Raw genomic sequence first — 24,893 nt, 5'->3', positions numbered from 1 at the left:
GAGGGAGCGAGACCCCACTCCCCTAAAACTGCATACTCCACCAAAGGTCAACCGCCAGTTTGTCTCCTCTTTTTTTCCTTTAGTTTTAATTTCAAACAGCAGTAATTATATCCGAACTTCTCTGACTGATCTAATCGTCAGGGAATTTCTGGAGGAGAACCACTTCCACTCTCTCAACACCTCCCCCCTTCCTACTTTCTCTTCGGCCCAGGGTGAGAGTTGGATAGATGTCTGCATAGGGAACAATAGGATACTGGGGTCTGTTCACTCCTGCAAGACTCTGGACTACATGGTCCCTAGTGACCACAACTACATCCTCACAATACTTGCCTGCACCATTCCTCCTGCCATCTGCACCATCAGTAAGCACACAAACTGGGACCTCTACGAAGACTTGGTCAAAACTCTCTGGAAGCCTGACCCTCTTATCAACATCCAAACCACTGGGGAGCTGGACCACGCTATTGAAGAATTAACCCATACCTTACACATGGCATATCGGCTAGCCACTAAGGAGAGACTTCATACCACAAAAACAGCCTGGTGGAACTCGCACCTCCAGGATCTGAGGAAGAAAACAAGAAAAGCAAAAAGAGGCTACAGGAAGGCTAACGGAAACAGTAAGGAGGACCTACGTCAGGAATACTTAAAAATCAAAAAAGTGTACAAACAGGCCATAAATGAGGCGAGAACACAATCTTGGAAACAGTTTTGCAACAGGGTGGGTGAGAAAGGGCCATGGACTATACCGTACTATATAGCCTTTAACAAAACAAAAGCTGCACACACTCCCTGCTCGGTCAAAAAGGAAGACGGGAATTATACCAAAAGCATCGAGGAAACTTACAGTTATGTTCTTAATGCTCTCTTTCCTGACGATAACCCCAGCGAAGACACTCAGTACCACGATCACATCAGGACGTGCAGCATGACAGAGGATAAACAAATCACTGACAAAAATTTTTCAATGACAGAAATTGCCACCCTTTTCAGGAAAATAAACAACAGGAAGGCGCCGGGTCCAGACGAAATTACCGGACAAATGGCGAAAGGGGCTCTTAGGGCAATCCCAGCCCACCTCCTGGTAATTTATAACAAATGCCTACAAATGAAACACTTCCCGGACAGGTGGAAGGTGGCAAAAATTAGGCTGATACCGAAATGCGACAAGCCAAACACCCCGAATGACTACCGACCCATTTCGCTTTTATCGATAATGGGGAAAATTTTGGATTCCCTTATGGCTAGGAGGCTCCAACATCATTCAGAACTCAACAACACCCTTCACCCTCTGCAGTATGGGTTTAGAAAAAAGAAAGGTACAAATTTGGCCCTCCAGGAACTAATCAACAGCATAAAGGAGGCTAAGAAGAAAGACCAACATACTCTGGCTGTAGCCATAGACTTTAAGGGGGCATTTAACCACGCCTGGTGGCCGGCCATCATTCTGGCCTTGAAAAACATAAATTGCCCTTCTAACATCCTTGGGCTTTATAGAAGCTTTCTCACGCACCGGCAAGCACAGTTGGGCCCAACTGGCAAGATGGTCATCAAGCAGATTACTAGGGGATGCCCCCAAGGGTCGAGTTCGGGCCCCCTACTTTGGATAATACTATACAATGGTCTTCTTCACATCCAGGATAAGGCTCACTCCAACTTGAAAGCCAAAATCATAGGGTTTGCAGATGATACCCTTATCCTGATGAACCACAGGAATCAAGAAGTTATTCAAAGCGGAATGAATTCCCTGCTGGACAACATCCAGGACTGGACTGTCAAAAACAAATTAATCATCAACACCAATAAGTGTGCTTGTATCGTATTCCCAAGGAAGAAACCGCTCAATAAAAAGCCATCAATAAAAATTCGGAATGAGAGAATCAGGTGTACAGACATAATCAAATATCTTGGAATACAAGTCGACAGCCAATTGACCTGGTCGCCCCACATGGACTATGTAAAGCAAAAAGCGGTGACCATGTCGCACGCTCTTAGGTCCATTAGCAGGAACCTTTGGGGCCTCAGCCACAAAAGTTCTTCTCTTATTTACCATTGTGCGATCGAGCCGGCTGTCTTGTATGGCGCCGAGGTTTGGGGATATGCTACCCGTAGGCAACAAATCAGTAAAAAACTCCAAACAATTCAACGCTGCTGTCTCATTACTGTGTGTCGGGCCTATCGGACGGCCCCGACCAGTGGGCTGCAAGTGATAGCCAACACCGTCCCTCTCGACCTCAAGGCGGCTGGTAGATACTGGTTATTCCAACTCAAGCACTTCCCTTCTCACCTGGTCACCTGCAATACTACTCCGCCTCAGATTAAAACCATAGCTGAAAACATTCTCAAAAATGGTATCGATAAATATAATGATTACAGTCTAGTGCACCCCGCCACCGTGCCCCCAGTGGTGGACATTAACTCTGGGATTCGTGAGAAGACTTGCACCACTATCTACACGGATGGGTCGAAAGGCCCAATGGGTGTAGGGGCTGCCTTTGTGCACCTCAACAACAACAGTAGGGTGATCCATCAGGCGTATTTCAAATTAAGTCCATTCTGTACGATCAATCAAGCCGAGAGCCTGGCAATCTCCAACGCATTGAAATACGTCCAGAGGACAGTTAAACAAGGAGCCAAGGAAAAGATAGCCTTGGTTAGCGACAGTAAGGTGGCGCTCCATCAGATCCAGGCACTAAACACAAATCTAAAACTTATTAAGGACATCACGCTTATGACCAACTTGCTGGAAAAGAAAAACATTAACATCTCTTTCCATTGGACCAAGGGACATTCCGGAGTACTAGGAAACGACAAAGCGGACTTCTTAGCAAAGAAGGCCATCTGTAATATAGCGGAACCTACCTTCTCCTTCGTCCCACTCAGCTGGGTCAAAGCTCAGCTCCACGAATTCACTATCAGTAGGTGGCAAGAAAGGTGGGCCACTGGTTCTACGGGAAGGAGCACTTTTGACTTTTTCCCAACCATCGAAGAGAGGAACAAAGCGAACCACTACACTCCTGACTTCCATACAACGCAGTTCATCACTGGGCATGGCGGCTTTAAACACTACCTTAAACGTTTCTTGAACAAAGGCAACGGAATGTGTGATTGCAAGAAGGGGAAAGAAACACCAGAACATATACTGTTCCACTGCCCAGTGTACTCTACCCACCGTGTCCAGCTGAAAAGTGTCATGTACTCCCAAGGGTTCCATTGGCCCTGTCAGAATAAGGACTTTCTCTTCAACAAGAAAACAACAACTGCCTTCAAGACCTTCATCTACAACACAGGGATCACATCTCCGAACTTTCATCCTAGTACTAACCAGCGCTCCAGTAGGCGTCCCTCCTCTGATCCTGCCACATAGATCTACACGCGGCTTTTTGTAATCCTGTGCCGGTTGTAAGTCCGATATGGCACCCAGGACCTTCCCAAGATGGGAACTTGTCAGCAAAGGTTGTCGCGAATGCTTGCTTTTCGTGTATTGTCGTGGTATTGTTCTGTTATGTCGAGCCCTGGGGCTCTCACCGGGTGTTCGTCTTTGCACCCACGTTCGGCTTCTTAAAGGCTATCTCATTGTGTTCGGTTTATCGGGACCGAGTGTTCTGTCGGGCGCCTCTTCACTATCGGGCTCTGTTCTCCCACTTTGGGGATGTTATGTTCTCATCTGGGGAATGTTCATCACGCGACCTTTCTTGTACCCCTGAACCTGTAGTAAGTCCTACATAGTACTCAGGGTCCCCCAAGACAGTGGTTCGTCAGTTTATGTTCATCTGCCACCTGTGCTTTACTCGGAATTCCATGTAACGGCGTTTGCTTCGTGGTGTTTTTCGTCCATTCCGAGTTGGTGTTTGTGTGCTACCTCTCCTTCGAAGGAGCATTTTGTTCTTGTTTTAGTTAAGTGTACTGTAATTGTCGGGTTTCATCTGTCACCTCCAATTTGGAGCACCCACACTGTTCTCTGTGGGCCTAGGCCCACATTTTGTAAAAGCTTATCTTGGCATTCTTATCTCTGCCCGGTACTTACCGCTCACGGCCCTCTCTTCACACTTTTCTATCATCCTTGCCCCAAAGGTCAACCGCCAGTTTGTCTCCTCTTTTTTTCCTTTAGTTTTAATTTCAAACAGCAGTAATTATATCCGAACTTCTCTGACTGATCTAATCTCTTCTCCATCGTGCCTGAAAAATATGATAAACTGAATTAGCTAACAGATATTCGCGTAAAGCCCTCCTGGCACAGGCAAAAATCAAGGAAAACTTACCTCTGCAATGTAGACAAGGCGGAATAAAACCTGTTAAGTCCGGATGTGGAACCATTCCCACAAGATGACAAAATTTTTGAGCTGTATCTTCCGTGGGAAAATAGCGATAAAACGTGATACACGTCACGTTTTCAAAAATGTCTGATGGATTAACATCGGAGCTCTCTGAAACGGATTCCATACTAAATGGCATTTTCAAATTAAGTAACGAAAAGCATGGACAATGTTGCCAGATCTGAAAGTCAAAAAGTATCAAAGTTGTGCTCTAAAAGTAACCGATTTGAGCTATTGGTAGCCCAAATATAAAAATTAATTATTTTGTAACCATGCAATTTTAGCAATGAAATTCTTAGAGTAAACATTAGGAAAAAATATATCTTAAATTTTTTAAAAGATATTTCCAATTGGTGTCTACTTGACCAATCAGATTGTGCAATTTCGTACCTTCTGAGTATCGCGATTAAAGTGACAATGGTAGGCAAAAATAACCAAACTATATATTTTTCTTTTCAGTGTTTGTTATATAGGCCGCGTTTCTTTATGCAGCGAGAGTGCAGCGAAATGACATCACGAGCACTGTTTGCCAATTAGAAACCAGTTTCAGTGAGTTCGCTGTAAAGCGCTTCTCAAGCGCTGCATAAAGAAACGCGGGGATATATGAACATTTCGTGTATCTATATAAATTTTCTCTCTTGTCAAAGAGTCATTTGTGGGCTAATAATGGCCTTAGCCTATTATGTATTTAGGCAGGCCCACAATGGAGAGACCGGGTTGGTGAGGATGGGGCCTGACATATCCAGACGGACCACCACCTGAAAAATTCATGGAGATTTTTCGACTCTTCTGGGTCTTTAGAGCGGTAGGCTGCCACTTTGGGATCGTTCGTTAACCTCTTAACAGTGGAACAGTCAGACGTGGCGCTACCACTTAGTTGTGGAGAAGAAGCGTGGGAAAATTTTTAAGAATTTTCCCACGCGTTTTTCTCGTTTCTGTTTAGGAAAAAAAATTTTAAACAGTTACGTCTAGTAAAGAAAAAATCGTTCTTTATTGTCACATAATTTTTTTATATGTGAATTTTTTTCGTGGTAGTTTTTTGCTAAAATTTTTTTTTCAAATTTATATTAAATTCTTTTTTGATTTTCCATCCGATACGATTTTTTCAAAAGTTTTGAATTTATTTTCAATTTTATATAATTTTTAAGTTTTAGGCATTTAAGTAATGACGATTTTTTCCAACCTGCGAATCAAATTCAAGAAAATGTAATTGACAGTTAACGAATTTCATCCACAACGGTAGCTGACGTAAAGGTTGTTACCTTTATAACTACGACACCTGGCGGTCTTTCCCCCCAGATTGAAATGTGGGTGAAGATCGTCTCGTGTTCTACTTTCTGTAAAAGTGACGTAATCATTGTAAATAAAAGAAAATTTCAGTATATCTTTTATTTAAAATTTTAAAATTTGTTGTTCAAATTTACATCGAAATATTAAAGCGGTTTAAAATATTAGCATTTGGTAAATAAACTTACTTTACGTATCATAAATTTAAATAAATTAAACTTTAAGAAACAACAAAACAATGGAAAAAATGTAGAAATATTTTTATATTCATCTTCAGATTTATTACATATTAGCTGTGCCTGCGGTTTTGCCCGCGTGGAATTCAGTTTGTGACTATAACAGTATCAGTAAAAAATCAATATACAAATTTTTATTACTCTCTTAAAGTAAGTACTTTTTATTCAAAAATCACATAAATGTTCATTGTTAATTTTTTTAACATGTATATGAAAGTCGCGGGAAATTTTTTAGCATTATTTGTATTTTTTATATATATTTATATTTTATTTTGTATTTTTTATATTTGTTTATTTTAAAAAATTCACGCAAAAAATTAATGTTTTTTTGCGATTATATATTCCACTCTTTTGTATTTTGTAATTTCTGTTGTTATCTGTGGTAGACATGTTTAAATTTATTAGTGGCTTAGAGCTTCTCTGTACACAATGTTTGACGTAGTGTTATTTTTTGGTAGCAAAATGTACTGTTTCTGTGGAGTTCCAACTCGTGATAAACCAACATAAAGTTGGCCACGGGAAAAACACTGTTTTCGTAGGTCGATTCCAACCAAAGAGAAGGTTTGTCCCTGGGACTTATTAATAGTCATCACAAACGATGTTTTTATGGGAAATTGCAGCCGTTTGAAAGATATCGGGAAGTCCGTCAGAATCATTGGAATCCTCGGGATGTTTGCCAACTGGCCAGCTGCAGGGCCGGTGAGGATGGTCGCCACAATTAAGTTGTCTTTTAAGTCTTTAATTAGAAGCCTTGTGCCATTGCACATGTTAGGAGGGCATAAATTTCTTAAAAGCATGATAGGCGTACCGACTTTTAGTGGTAATTTGTTAAATGGCAAGCCAGAAGTATTAAGTGAATTTAAAAATTCTTGTGGATAGTGGATTGCATTTTTGATATTAGTGACTGTGTCAATCGACTTATAGTTTTTGATTTGGTCGGGGACTTTTTGTATAATTAGATTGTTGATTTCATTGACAGTGTCGTTCCTAGGTGATACTATTGCCCTTGAACACAGCCAATGAAAGTCTCTCTTAAGTAAATTTTCAAGGCCAGAATATGCAGCATCTATAAGATGCTGCAGACTGTGGACTATCTGACCTAGTGTCTCATTTAAAACAATTTCAGCACAGTTAGTGCTCAAATTTGGAGAAGGAAAAACTCTTTCCCCAAGTTTGAGCAGTTGTGGGCAGTCGTATGCATATCTCTGCTATGATAGGCTCTCATGTTAGTTCGCAAGTTCAGGTTTTGAATGGAACTCCATAAGGGAGATGATTTAAGGCATGTTTTGATGATATCTGCACGCGTCCCTTTTGTAACTACAGGGAGTTTCTGCCAAAAATCACCAGCAAACACAAAAGTAACTGCCCCCATAATGGCGCTCGAGTTTCTAAGGTCCTTTAACGTTCGGTCCACAGCTTCAACATGGGCTCTGTGACTCATGGTACATTCGTCCCACATTATCAGTGATGCGTCCTGTAACAATTTTCCAAGAGGCGTGTTTTTGCGTAAGGAACATACGGATTGTTGCTCCAGAGATACTGATAATGGGAGTTTGAATGTGGAGTGTGCAGTTTTCCCGTCGCTCAATAGAGTAGCAGCAATCCCTGAAGAAGCGGCTGCGATGGCTATTTTTCCAGATTACCTTACCTGTGCTAGTAATAAATTGGTGAGGAATGTCTTTTCCGTGCCTCCTGGGGCGTCCAAAAAAAATATTTTGCCTCTATTATTTGTCACACTGTCAATTATTGTATCAAACGCCTGTAATTGATCTGTGACTAATTTTGACAAATTTTCGTTGACAAAATCTGTTAACTCAGTGACGTTGTACTGACGTACCAGCCGTGTACCCATTGCATCATTTCGTGAACGAATAGGAAAGGGTAATCCGAAATCACTTAAACTTTTGTCATTCAATTCCGATAACTTATTATCGATTTGTATCAAACCTTTGTTGTACATATCGTCATTGAAAGGCAAAGTAAAATCCTGATTTTGGTGTCGAATTCTGTGTCTAATGTCTTCAGAAAAATCGTCTTTGAAGTTGTCTCACAATTTTAATGGTTCAGATGGCTGAACAAATAGTAGAATGACTACAAACAATTCCCTCAGCTTTAATGGACATTGCAAAATCGAAGCTTCTCTCAAAGTATTTTCCCAATGATCGTCGGTTTCCAGCAAACTTCTATCTCGGCAAGCTGCTTGATACGTTTCTTTGACAACTCCATTTACAGTTTTTAAGTCCTCGAATGAGGTTGGACCACGTACGTGATGAAGTAACATTCTGAGATAAAAACACTCAGATTGAGAAGGATGTGCAGCGTCTTTCTTTATGCCTGGATGCCCATCAACGTTTTGACCTTGTCTTTTTCTTGAAAATTTGTTATCAGCCCCCCTCAATGTGGGCTCCTGTCCGTGGTGAGGGGACCTCCCAGAGATGGTTTAGTATCTCTTCTTTACCATCCCTGGGATCTGAACGCCCACCCACGTGTTTGCCGTGCGTGGTGGCCCGTATGCCGGAAAGGGGGATCCTGGTAGTTGAGGGGCAACATACCGTCCCCAACACACTGCTTTGGCCCCTGCTTCGGATAAACGGGAGGCTCAAATCAGGCTCCGTTTGAGTCAATCGGCTGGTCGTTGAGTCATTTTGACCTCGGCTTGGAGTCAACCGATCGATGCAGACCGGGCAGACACGTCAGACAAGGTGTGCTCTTCTCGACTGCATTGTGAGGGTATAGCTCCTGGGAAACCCTGGTGCGACGGTCTATGAGAGTCTCCCATGTGACGGCATCCCCCTGTTGGGCCCCATGGTGGGTGGGGTCACTAGGAGCTGAATGTAAATTCTTAAATATGGATTTTAAAACAACAAAACAAGCGACCAAAGACCAGAACTCCAGCCAACCTGCTTACTTAATAGTGCATGCAACTGGAGAAAAACCTCTATCTAAAGTATCGCCATTCTTGATTCAAAAATTGTTTGAATCGACCATAGGACAGTTGAAAAAAATACAAAAATTAAGATCGGGAGATTTACTGGTGGAAACAGCTTCTCCACAACAATCGGCAAAACTTCTGCAAACAAAGACTCTGGGAGAAATGGAAGTCACTGTCACACCACACGGAAGCCTAAACTCATCACGTGGTGTGATATCTGAAATTGATCTGATGTCTGAAGATGAATCAGACATTCAGATCGGTCTTTCAGACCAAGGCGTCACTGCTGTCCGACGCATCTCCATTCGTCGGGATGGCAAGTTGATTCCTACGAAACATCTTATTTTCACATTTAATAATCCGACTTTGCCATCTGTTATTACAGCAGGGTATCTACGCTGTCCAGTTCGCCCATATGTTCCAAATCCGCTACGTTGCTTTAAATGCCAGCGATTTGGACATTCACAAACATCTTGCCGAGGGAAAAGCGTATGCGCACAGTGTGGGACTGAAGGTCATGAGAGTACCGAATGTAAAACTACCCCATGCTGTGTAAACTGCAAGGATGCCCATCCTGCCTACTCCCGAAAATGCCCTGCATGGCAGAGAGAGAAAGAGATCCAGCGAGTGAAAACAGTCAACAACCTACCATACCCAGAGGCTCGCCGCATGGTCACTTCAAGTGCACCACTGAAGCAGAAGACCTATGCTGCTGTCTTGAAATCCACAAACACTTGTGCGGTTCAAACAGATATCTCTGTCTCTCCAAGTGAATCCTTTACCCGCCATGCGAAATGTTTAATACTGCCATCTACCCAAACACCAGAAAAGGAGAGCAAGAAGACCAAGACACCCCTACCTAAAACAGGGGTAATAACAAGAAATGTGGGTTCAAAAAAGGCCAATAAAAACCCACTTAACAAGCAAAAAGTAAAAGTTGCCCTCTCTAAATCAGCTAAAAAGTCGGAGACTCAGTCTATGAGTGAGTTCTCTGACTTTTCTGATGAAGAGACTAATTCGGAGGTTACAAAACCAAAGTCACCTCCAAAAGAGAGACCCCCTGTTAAATTAAAGAGGGATACCCTCGCAAAGAATGCTACCTCAAACACATAATGGATTATAAAATAATCCAATGGAACTGTCGTGGTTTCCGCAACAACTTCTCTGACGTTAAACACCTGACATACTCTACCTCATCTCTCTGCGTGGCACTCCAGGAAACACATCTAAAACCTGGAGAAAGAATTTCTTTAAAAGGATTCGATCTTTACCGTAAAGATGACGACAGCCACACCCGCGCCAGTGGAGGTGTGGCTGTACTGGTTTCAAACCGCATCCCGTCTTTTCCGGTACAAATAACAACAGAGCTGCAAGCTGTGGCAGTCAGAATATCTATGGGCGTCACTGTCACAGTTTGTTCCATATACTTGCCACCAGATGTCAGAGTCAATGACGATGAATTGGATGCATTGGTTGAACAGCTGCCAACTCCTTTCCTTTTACTTGGTGATTTCAATGGCCACAATCCAATGTGGGGCAGTCACGATATCAACCGTCGAGGCAGAGCCATTGAAAGATTCATAGGTAATCACCAACTATATTTATTTAATACTGGAGAAGTGACATACTTCCACGCCCCAACAAGAACATTCACTGCCATTGATCTATCATTAGCAACCCCAAATCTGTTTTCAGCGTTTATATGGGAGGTTGGATCTAATCCACTTTCCAGTGACCACTTCCCAATATTTCTAAAATACCAAGGCAGAGAAAGCTGTGAAACAGCCCGTCCACCACGCTGGAAACTTGAAACGGCAGATTGGCCTGCTTTTTCCTCTTTGGCTAACGTCACTGAGGAAATGGTCAATACTGCTGATATCAATGATGCAGTCGAAGTTGTCACTTCCAGTATTATTCAGGCAGCCGAAAAAACAATGGGGAAAACGTCAACCAGATATCCGAAAACCAATGGTGGGATTAGAATTGCGAGGCAGAATTTAAAAAGCAAAAGAAAGCATGGGGGATTTTCAGAAGATACCCCACTGCTAACAATTTGGTTTCTTTTAAGAAAGCAAAGGCTAATGCCAGAAAAATAAGAAGGCAAAGCCAAAGGGATTCTTGGAGAAAGTATGTTTCTAGCATAACATCTTCCACCAGCTCAAAAGCAGTCTGGGATAAAATCCATAAAATCAATGGAAACTATGCTTCTCACTCTCTGTCCATGCTGGAAAGTAATGGCACAATAATCAGTGACATAAAAGGTATTGCTGATTTGTTGGGTGACACATTTTCGTCTTCATTCAGCAATATTATGTATACAAGGGATTTTCAGGCTTATAAAGTCCAAAGTGAAAAACAATATCTAAACTTCCACTCCCCATCTAATGAGGAATATAATGTGCCATTCAGCAGAATAGAACTATGTACAGCAATCTCTCACTCGGGGAATACTGCTGTAGGTGTGGATAAAATCCACTACAGCATGATAAAAAATCTGTCAAACAATTCCCTTAGTAACCTTCTGAATCTGTTTAACAGAATATGGACAGAACATATTTTTCCTGACTCTTGGAGGCTATCAATTATTATTCCCATACCCAAACCAGGTAAAGACCGCAAGAATCCCTTTAATTACAGACCAATTTCTTTGACTAGTTGTCTGTGCAAACTTTTCGAGAGAATGGTAAACAGACGCCTGATGTTCCTCTTAGAGGAAAAAAACTACTTTTCACTACATCAGAGTGGATTTCGTAGGAACAGAAGTACAACAGATAATTTACTAAATCTTGAAACATCCATTCGCGAAGCGTTTGTTAGACGACAGCACTTAGTGTCTGTGTTTTTTGATATAGAGAAGGCCTATGATCGCTGCTGGCGATATGGGATACTCGTGATCTGCACAAATTCGGATTGCGGGGTAATTTGCCAATTTTTATAAAAAACTTCCTACAGAATCGAAGATTCCAAGTCAGGATGGGCAACACTTTGTCTAGGCCTTTCACACAAGAAGAGGGTGTCCTCAAGGTTCTATTTTGAGTGTAACTCTGTTCCTAATAAAAATTAACAGTATAACTAACTGTCTCCCTCCAGTGTGAAACACTCTCTGTATGTGGATGACTTTCAGATTTCCTGTCAGTCTAGTAACATGGGTTTTATTGAGAGACAACTGCAAACCTCCTTAAATCGAATAGACAATTGGTCCAAGACCAATGGTTTCAGTTTTAACGTAGAGAAGACCTCGTGCATCCACTTTTGCCGAAGGCGTGGTTTGCACCTGGATCCTGAAATTCACCTAAATGGGGTTAAAATCCCAATGGTCAACGAAGCAAAATTTTTGGGTGTCGTGTTTGACCATAAATTGACGTTCTTACCACACTTGCGCAATTTGAAGAGTAGATGTTTAAAAGCTTTAAACCTATTAAAGGTATTGTGCTGCTCATCCTGGGGAGCAGACAAATGTTCTATGCTCAGGATTTATAGGGCCCTTGTTCGCTCTAAGCTGGACTATGGATGCGTTGTGTATGGCTCTACACGAGAATCTACTCTTCGGATGCTGGATCCAATCCACCATCAAGCATTGCGTTTGTGCACTGGTGCATTTCGAACTTCTCCTGTACAAAGTTTGTATGTGGATGCTCATGAGCCTCCACTATCTCTTAGGAGAGAACAGTTGTCTCTTTTTTATTACATTAAACAGAGATCTCAAAATAAACTTTTAGCTGATTGTTCAGATAGTCAGCTGAGGAGATTATTTGCAGCTCGCCCAAGTAGTGTCCCTACATTTGACATAAGAATGGAGAATGTAAGCAGCACGATTGACCTGGACACAAGCAACATTTCGCAGGTCGAGGTCGATAATATATCACCTTGGTCAACTCCTGTGATAAATGTTGACTTTAAGCTTAAAGCAGTTTCTAAGAGAAACCACCCCAGACTACTATCTATAGGCAGCACTTTGCAGAAATTCAACACCACGACAGGAATTTAATTCCTATTTATACTGATGGATCTAAATCGGTTGATTACGTTGGCTCAGCCTTTGTCTGCCAGGATGAGATCGTGGCAGAACAAATTGCATCGAATTCTTCCATCTTTACTGCAGAGTTGCAGGCTATTTACCTAGCCTTAAAATATATAATTAGTAAAGGTCATCGTCGCTGTGTTATTTACGCTGACTCAGTTAGTGCACTTCAGGCTTTGATCTCACATGAACCTAGTTCTCACTCTATAGTGATTAAAATTCGCAAACTGTTTTGCCATCTTATTGCAAGTAATATTCTTGTAAAATTTTGTTGGGTCCCAGGCCATGTAGGTATAAGAGGAAATGAAGAAGCTGACGCAGCTGCAAAGTCAGCAAGCCCTTCTCAGCATACAATGTTTATTGAAGGAGGTGACTTGAAGCTAGTTGTTAAAAAACGACTAGAGGAGAGATGGCAAAATGTGTGGAACGCACAAGTTCACAATAAACTACACGAGATCAAACCTGTGATAGAAAATTGGACACAGAAGAAACCCTATGACAGGAGATCTGAGGTCATTCTTACTCGTTTGAGAATTGGACATACTCGACTGACTCATCAATACCTTTTGAAGGGTGATGACCAGCCTGTATGTCAGTATTGCAACTGTAATGTAAGTGTTAAGCACATACTGAGCAATTGCATCGCCTCTGAACGGATTCGTAGGCAGCATTTTGGAAATGCAAGTTTTAACGAGATTTTGGGCCAGAGGCCAAATGTTGATAAATTATTGAACTTTCTAAAAGTTACAAATATTTATAAAGAAATTTAATTATTCATTTATTTATATTTATATACATCTTGTTGTTATACACAGTTTAACTGTTGTATATTTTTGTTATTGGTTTTTTGTTTTTTGTTTTGTTCATTTTTATTGTTATTTATGAACAGTACATATATATACCATAAGTTGTGGCGCAGCTTGGCCTATGTGGCTTTTGTGCCAATAAACTTTAACCAACCAACCAACCTGTTTATTTCAAAAGATGGCCATAGAATATTATTGTGTTTAATAATTATATTATACTGGCTAAATAACATATTCACCATTTTTGTCAAATTTTCACAAGCATTGTATTTTTTCACTTTTTTTAGTAAGGTGATAATACTTATTGAGTCGTACACTTTTTCTAAATCCAAAAATAAGGCAAAGACTTTGTCTTTTTTTCATAAGCTGTAGTTGCACTAATGACATCAAAACAAACAATGCCATTTGAGTACCTCCATTATCTACAAATGCATACTGTGTAATGTTCCTATACCCATTTGATTTAGTCCAGTTAAATTTTTCAGCTAAAACTGCAGAGAATATTTTGCATAAACCTGATAACAGTGCTATAGGATAATAACTTGAGGGGTCATCTCTATTGTTTTGTTTAAGTATTATTACAAAAATTACCTCATTCCGTATACCCAGAATATTACTTTGCCTATAAAAATCATTGTATAGTTTATTTAAATATTTAATTAATTCCGAGGAACGTTTTCAATCAAGAAATTCGGAATCAAATCAGATCCCGGTGTTGATTTTTTTCTTAATCTATTTTTACATGTTTGAACTTTGTCTATCTGAATTATCTCCTCCTGACTTCTTTTTTGTTCTTTCTTAAAGTCATATTGTATAGATCTAGATTTGTCCCAGTAACAATGTGAAAAGATTTTGAAATATTGTAACCAATTTTCATATGCAACTCTTTTTTAACTATATTTCCTGCCTTTAATACTATAAAACAATTAACTATTGACCAAAAAGTCTGAGTTTCTTGCTTCTGTTAACTTTATACTAATGTTTAAGTAGTAAATCTTCTTTTTTGCTTTAATTAATTATAGTATATTTTTTTATTAACTAAATACTTCTTAAAGAATTCTTCTGTACAGGTACTCCTTATTTTACAACCTATCTGCTTAACAACCACTCGCACTTACGACCAATCGAGTTTTGATTTGCAATTCGGGGAATTCCCTTTCTCGGCTTGAGTGTCAGTCAGTGGCAAATGGTGACATTTGCACTAAGCATACTATAATAGTTTTTTTATGAATAAATTTGAAGTTTGTTGCATAATTTGCATAATTTTATAACGATCCTATATTCCCGGCGCAAGCTCCTCGCTTATCGGCCAATTCGCTTAACGACGTAGTCGTCAGAACAGAACTCAGTCATAAAGTGAGGAGTACCTGTATTTAATTTTGTGATCATAACAAGCTTTGTCATATCAGTCATTTTTATGGACACTTATCTGAGGCCCTAAGCTGCTTTTATATGTATATTAATCTAATTTTATAATAAGTCTTTTATAGTTATTTATTGATGTATTTTCTTTCTCATGAATTATTAATCTTTTAGTTAAGTAGTCTATATATGTTAAGAATTTATGTTTATTATAGAGGGGGTGCACGTGACGTCACACAACTCTACTCAACAAGCGCGCGCCATGTTGGTTACCGACCTCGATATCGCCATCTAACTCATATTTTTAAAGTTTAATTTTAATTTATTATGGTCCATTGCGTAGTATTTGGTTGCGATTCCAACCGCAGAAAGCATAAAGATCGGTTGTTTTTCCGAATTCCGGCGGTAATTCACCATCAAGATAAAAAAACCAAAGATCTTTCCCGGCAAAGGCGAACGGAATGGCTTTCCAGAATTAACAGGCAAAACTTTACCGATTCTCTCTGTGACGGATAATAAACGTGTTTGCAATAAACATTTCATTTCAGGTAAATGTACATAATTGGTCTTGTTTTTGGTATTATTTTTTATAAATTGAGATTGCGTTACCTTGTAATTCGTATAGGAGAGAGTAGGGAACTGTGAGATGCTTTTCTTAATTCACTCTTTACTCCAGTTATTTCACAATTATTTTAATCCTGAGAAAAATAATGGATGCCCCGTAGAAAACATTAGTGGGTCAGTCAAATATTATGTACCATCCATCTTTGAGAAAATTATTCGTGGTCATAAAATCCTGTTCTCTTTAGAATTAATATGGTGACACATACAGTTAACTTTTAATTTAAAGGTTACAAATAAAATGTAGGATTTTACTTAATATTTAAACTGAAGTAAAAGGTGCAACGAAAAGATAAATTTCTTTCCTTGATATCTCTTTCATACCTGGTACGTGTTAGACAATGTTTTAAAGCCAAATTACAGAAGAAAAAAATTAGTTAAATGGAACAATAATGTTTATTAAGAAACTAATATGCATTTACATTTTCTCAGACTGTCATGCCATAAAAGAACATATTAGAATGAATTACAAGGGCTAATGATGGAAATACTTTCTGTAAAGTTACTTTCTTATTATAAATTTTGCTGTCTCGCTGCTTCCTATTTTTCTCTACTTGTAAACACAAAAGTATATGTGTATGTGAGCAAAACTTATTGTGAAACTATTTTTTATTTAAAGGAAAACTAGCAAAGCTGTATGATTTAGAATCTCCAGATTGGGCCCCAACTATAAACATGGGAGAAAGTAGCAGATCAAAGGAAGCAAGAGCAAGACAAGAACGATATGAACGTGCTATGAAAAGAAGAAAAAGTAGACAGTGTGAAAAAGTGCATCAAACTGAAGTTTCTTCCAATGAAGAAGTTTCAGAAAGCGTTGTAAATTTAAAATCAGCTTCAGATTTGTGCAATAATGGAAAGAGTACTGTTTACATGCAAACTGAGAACGAAAAAGGAGTTGCATCAATGTCACAAACAGAACTTACTTCCATTATGATACATAATTTGGAACAGGAATGTGATGCACTTTGGAAAGAACTGGCAACATTAAATGCAACAGCCACCATAAATGATTATTATTCACTTCAGTCATGTCAAGGAAATGATGAAAAAACAAGATTTTTTACAGGAATGGTAAACTTCAATGTTTTTCTGGCTGTATTTGACTTATGTTCTTTTTCTGTTCAACATTCAGAACAAAGTAAATTAATGCAGTTTCAGGAATTTTTGGAGTGTTTGATGAGATTCAGAATGACTTTGTCGTCAGGATCTTGCCTACGGGTTTCATGTTTCACGATCAACAGTTTCAAGAATCCTGGAAAAATGGACAAATGTTTTGAATGTTCGTTTGTCTGATTTAATTCACTGGCCATCTAGGGACATTTTACAGCAAACAATGCGTAGTGTATTTAAAAACTGCCTTGGAGAAAACATTGCCATAATAATAGATTGTTTTGAAATTTTTATTGATAGACCTTCATCATTAATCTCTAGGGCTCAGACTTGGTCACAATATAAACATTACAACACCATAAAATTTTTAATAGGAGTAATACCTCAAGGAACAGTATCATTTATTTCGGAACCATGAGGAGGTAGAGTTAGTGATCAATATTTAACTGAGCATTCTGGCTTTTTAAATTATCTCAATCCCGGTGATATTATTTTAGCTGACACAGGGTTTAATATAGCTGACAGTGTAGGTTTCTATTGTGCAAAGCTTTTACTTCCAGCATACACAGTTCAGTTATTTATTAAAGTAAAATACCAAACACATAAAGGTACATGCCCAGTACTGTAATAAACATAGCCGGGAGAAGTCGCGACAACGGTAGTAGTTTTCGTATTTGTATTACTACTTTATGTAAACGGTATACATGACTAATAATTCAAATTGACTATACAAAAGAGGATATACAATACAACAATATAACAGTTTATGAATGATGAAAAGTATATAAAGAAAAAAAATAAACAAATAAATAAAAAAACAGCAATGAAATAACTGCAAATACTAACGGAACAAAGGTAAAAATGAATACATACAAAATACACATATATACAAATACAATATGCTGAAAGAGATGGAGTACATAGTTAACACTGTGGACGTGGCAAGAAGTACAAAGAGGAGGGTATAAGGCAGCAGACTGCCCTAGAGATGTGATGAATTGGTTGACAGAAATGTTAGTATGCACGGATCGTGGTTTTCTTCAAGTATGTTGACACTAGATGCTTGAAGGCACTGTAAATCTCACTATGTTTGAGCAGGCAGTCCAAGTTGTCAGGGAGCCAGCTGTAGTTGTGGGCCTCTATGGTGATCTTTAGGTGAAGTCTTTCAGACTCCAGCATAAGGACACTGCAGGAGATAATGGATGTTGCTATCCGGGATGCCACAGGTTGAGCAATGGGGGTTGGAGGTATGCTTGAACCTATCTAGGTAGGCGTAAAACCTCCCATGGTTGGAGAGGAACTGTGAGATGTGGTGGCCGGGAATGTACCACTTATACTTGGCGAATTCTTTGATGTTTGGGATGAAGTCAGAAGTGACTGAGCTCTTATGACTCCACACATTCTGCCACGAGGCAAAGAGATCTTCCCACAGGATGGATTTGATGGTCTTATTATTATACTTCTTGTAAGAGATAGGCAGGGCATTGTTGTTGGATGCCAGCTTAGCAATGGTGTCCGCCCTCTCATTCCCATAGGTACCCTGGTGGGCTCTAGTCCAATTTAAAAACACGTTGTTTGTAGAGTTAATAGCAGCCTCATAAATGTCAACTGTGATAGGGTGTGAAGACCTATTCCGAAGAAGTGTCATTGCCGACGCGCTGTCCGTAATGATGATGATCTTATTGCTTGTAAAGTTCCTGTTGGACCAATTAATGGCCTTAGCAGTGGCGAATAGCTCCGCCTGAAACACAGAACAGTGTTCCCCAAGCCTGAACTGAGCGGTATGAATCTCAATACCATTGCTAAAGGCAACAAAACCACTACCTATGTTTACGTCTGTTTTGGACCCGTCTGTGTAAATTTGAACGTTAGGATCAGTTTTGATACCCCCAGCATGACTAAGAGGTGTAGCAGGGTGACGAGAGTGGGTCAGAGTTACATTAGTTTTGTAATCTTCGTAATTAATATGATGGGGCCACAATATACACCCCGATACCTATTTCAAATGACACAACTGAGTGTTGAGGGTAATCACCAAATTGATTGGGGCTTTTTTGGCCAAGACCTGCAAGGTGGCGTTGGAGGTGGTATTGTACGCTTTGGTTATTTGTAGAAGAGCCCTTCTCTGTGCTGCAATGAATTTCCTTTTAATATGGATTTTATTGATATCTAGGCCCCAGCAGCCACAGGTGATAATGGGCAGGAATATCTGATCGTAGATGGTGTTGAGTGCCTCAGTGGCCAAGCCCCATCGTTTCCTTGCGATACCTGCGAGAGTGTTGAATATCCTGCCAGTACGCTCGGTAATAAATTTGGTGTGGGCATTCCACAGCAGACAAAAATCCAAGATAACTCCTAAGTATTTTATGGTCTTGACTATACAAACCGAGTGCCCACCCATCTTAACAGTGGGGCCTCGCCAGTAGATGTTAGACTGACCGGGCTTGTTGAAAACAATACCACAGGTCTTTGCAGGGTTAAAGGAGAGCTTAAAGTTGTTGCTCCAGGCAAGGATCCTGGCAAGGATTGCGTTGCAGTTAAGCTCCAGATCGGCACAAGAGCTGCCACCATACAGAATCAGTGCATCGTTCGCATAAGCAACTAGGTCGTGTTGCCCAAAGTTTTGACGGAGAAAATCGTCAAACACCACATTCCAGAGCAGAGGGCTGCAGACTGAGCTCTGTGGACAGCCACAGATGACTTTTCGATGTACACTGTCCACCAAAGTGTAGAACAATTTCAATTTTGTTGGAACTTGTCTTTTAAGGTGTATCATACTTTCTCACCCGAGCTGACAGTTCTGTTTTAATCACTCCGTGCCGCTTACGCTCTACGGAGATATTTGGTTACAGAAATAAGAGAATATAATATAACACTTATGAGATTAAAATAGCCCGACACTAAAACTTCCTTAATATTGGAAGAGTAGAAACAGTATTTGTAAGTGTCTTGAACATAGCAACTACAATACTATCGGTATACATTTTTAAACTTATGGTATATAGTTATCAAATCAATAAGTACAGGCAATATCATAGAAATATTTACAAGTATATTCTTCGGCGTAGGCCAGCCTAGATCAAACAGTTTACAGGTCTTCCTCAGCTGCAGTCTTGCGCTTTCCAGCCGGATACAGTTGTAGTTCACGTACGAGAATGACATCTGCATTTTGGTTGCTCCATGCAACAAGCTGGGACACCGCAGCCACACCACGCCCGAGGTTAGCCTGAACGATCCTGAGAAACAGTAGAGACTGACTGTTGTTTTGTCTGTATAGGACATTTTCTATACTGCTATCCATAATTGGTTCTGGATGCGATAGTTTTTATTACTTTTTGTCTCTCTGTACAGGATGGGTGGTTAGCTATATGGGCGAATGTGCTTGATTTGTTGCGGATGCAGTTGATACAGTTGGGGGCTGTACCTTTGTTTTTGCACTCACTATATCTGTGGTCACCTCCACAGTGGTTGCAAAAGTTGCTTTCACTTTGACATTCCCAGGCAAAATGCCCGTATTTACAGCATTTAAAACACTGTATTACGCTGTAGTGCTCCTCCACCGAGCAGCGCACCCTGTCAATGTTGACCTTCTTCATCTTTAACATTATTTTACGTAATGCCGGGGATACTTCGCAGATCCAGTGCTTGGTATCTTGTTTCCGGCCAAATTTACTTGGGAGATTTTGAAAAAGATAAATATCAAATCTCTGGGTAGAAATTGGCTAGAGTGGTATTCTGCATGTAAAGACATTCCGTGATTTGATCTTTATTCAGCGTTGAAGGAATGTTGAAGATCATTACTTTTGGCAAGATGCGTTTTGGCTCCCTTGCCTTTAAATTCTCAATGTTATTAACTTGGGTTATAAGCTCACCACTCCTGCCCAGTCCCTCCACCTATACCAGCAGGCTGTGGTTTCTGATCTTTCTCACTTGCTTGATACCCAGCTTTAGGTTGCGTGGGTCAAGCGTATTTTTTAGCTTGGTTTTGATAGCTTCTGCATCTTCTTTTTTGACTGAGCTTTCAATAATGACCACTGAGATGGTGCTGGCGGGTGGACCGGTGACAGGATGGGTCTTCTCGGCATAGGTGGGAACTGTCAGTCTCCCGGAGTTTTTCTCCAAGAGCAAATCCAGCTTATTGGACAGCTCAGCTATTTGAGTGTCCTTAGACTGGTAGGTATTATTGAAGACTTTGATCATCTCATCGAACAATTCCAACAGCCTATTGGAGTTTATCTTCGTACCGAATTTTGAGTTCGGATTATCCCCCATATATTTCTCCGCCGTTTGTCTGATAAACGTCAGTTTTTCTCTACTAACCTCAAGATGGTCCTTGTCAGGGACTGAGGGCTCTTCAGCACGCATACCCGCAAAAAACAGACAGCGGGAAGATCGAAGTAAAGTAGGATGGCAGTGAGAACTGCCTTTTTGCTGCTTTCAGTACCCCAGAGACGGGGCAACAGGGCCGCCACGAGTAGGCAAGCAGCAGAGAGACTAGTATTGCGTGTGTACGTCAAAATAAAATGCAGTGTCCAACGACACAGAAAGAACGAGATAATAGTTAGTCAACTAGTTGCAAAAGCAAGCTTCGAAAATCGCACACAAAAAACGCTTAGGGTCTCGGCCCCAAAGTGTAGAACAGCAGAACGGTCTGTGAGGTAATCTTGTATAATATGATAAAGATTGGCAGGACAACTTTTGTTCCTTAGGGAGTGAAGGACAGATGGCCACCAGGCACTGTCAAAAGCCTTGCTAATGTCCAGGCTGATGGCGATTACGTATTTGTGGTTTTCTAGAAGGCGATTAACACGTTGACTGCCACATGACTTTTTAGGATTCTGTTGTAAAACGCCAACTTAATTTGATTAGAGTTTTTAATAATATAATATAATTAGAGTACACAGTAATAATCAAATAGCATATAGAATGTGTTTTTCTTGAAATAAAGGTATTACGAATTATCTCGTAGTTGGCTTATGTAACAGAAAGCTCTTCGCTAAAGCCAAACTACGAGTTAATTCGTGCACAGACACGATTCGTCCTGTCACTTCGCTACAGCCAATCGGAGATGTGCGTCTAAATTCATTAGTAATAAATCGGATATAGAGGCGAGCACATCACATTTACGTCTTTTTTGAGAGTGTTATTTTTTATTTATTTTTATAATCAAATTATAAATATCCCAAAATGGATAAAAAAAGACCACTGACTAAAAAACAACTTGATTACTACACTAATCTAAGTGATTCAGAATCTGACAAAATTTTTGGTGAGAATGGGGGAGTTTATTTGGCAGCGAAATGGTCCTGTTACTGTATGTAAATGGAAAGACAAACGAAAAGTCCTTACCATTTCAAACATGCACGTTGTTGAAATGGTAGAGGTGTTCAATCGCAATGGAAAATGTTCGATGAAACCGAATATAATTTGAGATTATAATCATGGAATGTCTGGCATTGACGATCAGATCAAATGCTATCGTACTACACAGCTCTAAAAAAGACTATTAGATGGCCCAAAAAGGTTGCATTACATATTATAGAAATATATATACATAATGCGCACAAACTCTTTCAAAAAGCAACTTCTTCTAAAATAAAACTTATAAAGTTTAGAGAAGCATTCGTCAAAGCGTTGATTGGAGAAGAGATTCAACCAGTTTCAAAAAAAATTAAATTGCAGAAGCTTCACTATTTACAGAGTATCCCATCTACTCAGAAAAAACATCTGACAAAGCCATGTCGAATTTGTACCAAAGCTAAAAAACGCCGAGAAACGCGTTATTTCTGTCCAATCTGTCTTGAGAAGCCAGCCCTTTGCGTAGAAGATTGTTTTAAAAATTATCACAAACAATAAAAATATCGTTTTGCTTTCGATTTTGAATAAACTTTTTATGATTATATTTTCTGTTCATTTATTAATTAATAAATGTTCTGTTCATGTAAGCCAAACTTGATTTTTTGTTCTTGCCCCTGAAGCTATCTATTCATATTTACACTGATATACTACGAATTACATCGTAGCTGCACAAATATGGCAAGGAAACAAACTACGATATAACTCGTAGGTGGCGTCCTAGGCAGAAACGGTAACTACGAGTCATCTCGTAGATGGCAGTCAACGTGTTAATGCTCTTAATAACCCTGTTAACAGCGTCAGCCGTTGAATGTTGTGTTCGGAAGCCGTACTGGTTGTTATGCAGCAGGTTGTTTTTCTCAAGATGCCAATGAAGTCTGTTGGCTATGAGCCTCTCCAGAATTTTGCTACGGACTGGGAGAAGAGAGATGGGGCGACTTTCTTCTGGGTTCCAAGGCTTAGGTACTGGCACAATCTTAGCGTTCTTCCAGTCAGAGGGGAAAACCCCATGCTGCAGACAAGCATTGTAGATCTGTATTAGCTGATCTGGGATGATATTCCAGAGATGTTTTACCAACTCAGGCGTGATATCATCTCGTCCAGAAGCCTTCTTGTTGTTAAGGTTAGCAATGGTCTTATCAATTTCATGGCGCTGAAAGAGTGGTGATGTCACTTGTAATTAGATTTCGGATCCTTCGATGATAGTCAGTGTCTTGATTACAGTCGTCTTCCAAACAGAAAAGATCCATTTTCCGACTTGCTGCCTGAAAAAAATCTTGACCAGGAGTGTCAGAATGTAGGATAGCACAACGCTTGAATTCGTTGGTTGCATAACGGGTTATGAAACCCCAAGGGTTTTTAGCAGCCTTTTCACAAAATGGGTCCAGGAGATCTGTTTGGCGTTTTGTAGTTACGGAAATGCTGGAGGTAAAGGGCCTTGAAATTGGAACGATTGGGTTCAGTAGGACAGCTCTGGAATTTCTTGCAAAGACGAATATTTTTCTGACGGAGTTCTTTCAAGTTGTGTGTCCACCACGGGACCTGCCTGTAGTTATTTTTTTTTAATCTGGAGATGTAAGACAGGCCTTCTCAATAGTCTTAATGTTCTTGTCAATGTAGTCCTTGGCAATCTGTGGGTCAGGGTGGTTACAATTAAGCAGGTTATCGTTAAGGTGACGAGTGAGGCTATCCCAGTCCACATGTCTAAGATTAAACTTGAGGTGTGGTTGCCGGGAGATTTCATCAGTGAAGAATTTAATATTAAAGGCGATCATGGCATGGTCATCCAAAAGAGTCTTCCAGGACCCTCCAATCAGCGATGAGAGGGTAGCAGCTCAGGGAACATGCTGTGACGTCTATCCAGCTGTATCCCTGGCTGGAAACGAAGGTAGGGGGAGAGTGTGGGTTGTTGATAACAATGAGCCCATTACGGGCAAAGAACTCCTCCCAGCTGCGGCCACGAGGGTCGAGGCGATCCCCTCTCCAGGTCGGGGAGTGAGCATTAGTATCACCAGCTAGAATAAAATAAACATCCCTGAAGTTATCCATGCAGTTCTAAATAGTGTTCAAGATTTCTTCAATAGCGAGTTACTTGGGGCAGTAGAAGTTGATGAATACAAAGCGATGGCCATTGATGATGAGTTCTGTGCAGCAAGTATACTGTGAGCTGATGTTTCCATGATGGAGCAAGGACAGACCGTTGTTTGGAACAAAGGAGACTGTCCAAGGATAATCAGGAGTTCAGTGTAGGGTCGAGCAAGTGGTAGGGAGGCAGGCCGGGTTATTACAAACACAGTAGGGTTCTCATGGCCAGGAAGCCGTAGTTATTCAGGTGAGTGGTTAAGACTGAAGAAGCGGCTATGCTTCTGCCGATGTTGTATTGCAGAATACTGATGGTTGAGTTATGTTGTTGGTCCATAATCGGTGCTGTTTATGATGTTGGATTTGATTTTCTGGTATACTAAGCAGGAGATGTCTCTAGCGTTATATTCTTTCCTGGCCACTTTATCATGCTTACAGTTTCAGCGCACTGCAGGCTTGTTGGTATTGGTGCATTCTTTGAAGGAGTGCTCACCCGCACAGTGGCTACACGTAGGAGTCTGTTGGCTGCACGTATTAGTTGAGTGTCCGAACCTGCAGCACCTGTAGCATTGCAGGACAGGGCAGAAATCAGAGACTCTGCACTTAGACCACTCCAGGGAAACCTTCCCGAGGATCAGCAAACTCTTGGGCAGGTAGGGAGAGACTTGAGTAACCCAGTTGATGTAGTTTTTGTTTTTCTTTCCCATGGAGAACTTGATTTTGAAGACTTGATTGAACTCCTTTTCGGTTATGGCTTTGCTGATG

General features: G+C 40.3%; 2 protein-coding genes and 1 long non-coding RNA gene across 3 annotated transcripts; 2 read left to right on the top strand and 1 right to left on the bottom strand.

Moving 5' to 3' along the window:
- Window positions 1-8,687: 8,687 nt before the first annotated feature.
- LOC136980046 (uncharacterized) lies at window positions 8,688-9,955 on the top strand. Its single transcript, XM_067276093.1, has one exon. The coding sequence runs from the start codon at window positions 8,688-8,690 to the stop codon at window positions 9,882-9,884; it is 1,197 nt and encodes a 398-aa protein (XP_067132194.1). The 3' UTR covers window positions 9,885-9,955.
- Window positions 9,956-15,461: 5,506 nt separating this feature from the next.
- Window positions 15,462-16,360, top strand: LOC136980040 (uncharacterized). The gene is made up of 2 exons (XR_010881487.1): window positions 15,462-15,508; window positions 16,201-16,360. It is a non-coding gene; the product is annotated as an uncharacterized lncRNA (long non-coding RNA).
- Window positions 16,361-17,856: 1,496 nt separating this feature from the next.
- LOC136980044 (uncharacterized) lies at window positions 17,857-21,056 on the bottom strand. The gene is made up of 2 exons (XM_067276092.1): window positions 20,622-21,056; window positions 17,857-18,687 (listed from the first exon to the last, which is right to left on the bottom strand). Exons 1-2 carry the CDS (start codon window positions 21,054-21,056, stop codon window positions 17,857-17,859), a joined length of 1,266 nt encoding a protein of 421 aa, XP_067132193.1.
- Window positions 21,057-24,893: the final 3,837 nt, after the last annotated feature.

The sequence above is a fragment of the Centruroides vittatus genome, unplaced genomic scaffold (assembly GCF_030686945.1).
Source record: "Centruroides vittatus isolate TY-2023 unplaced genomic scaffold, ASM3068694v2 contig_66, whole genome shotgun sequence".
Taxonomy (NCBI): Eukaryota; Metazoa; Arthropoda; class Arachnida; order Scorpiones; family Buthidae; genus Centruroides; species Centruroides vittatus.
Note: the sequence above shows the minus strand (reverse complement) of the source record. Positions and strands in the feature narration are given on the sequence as shown.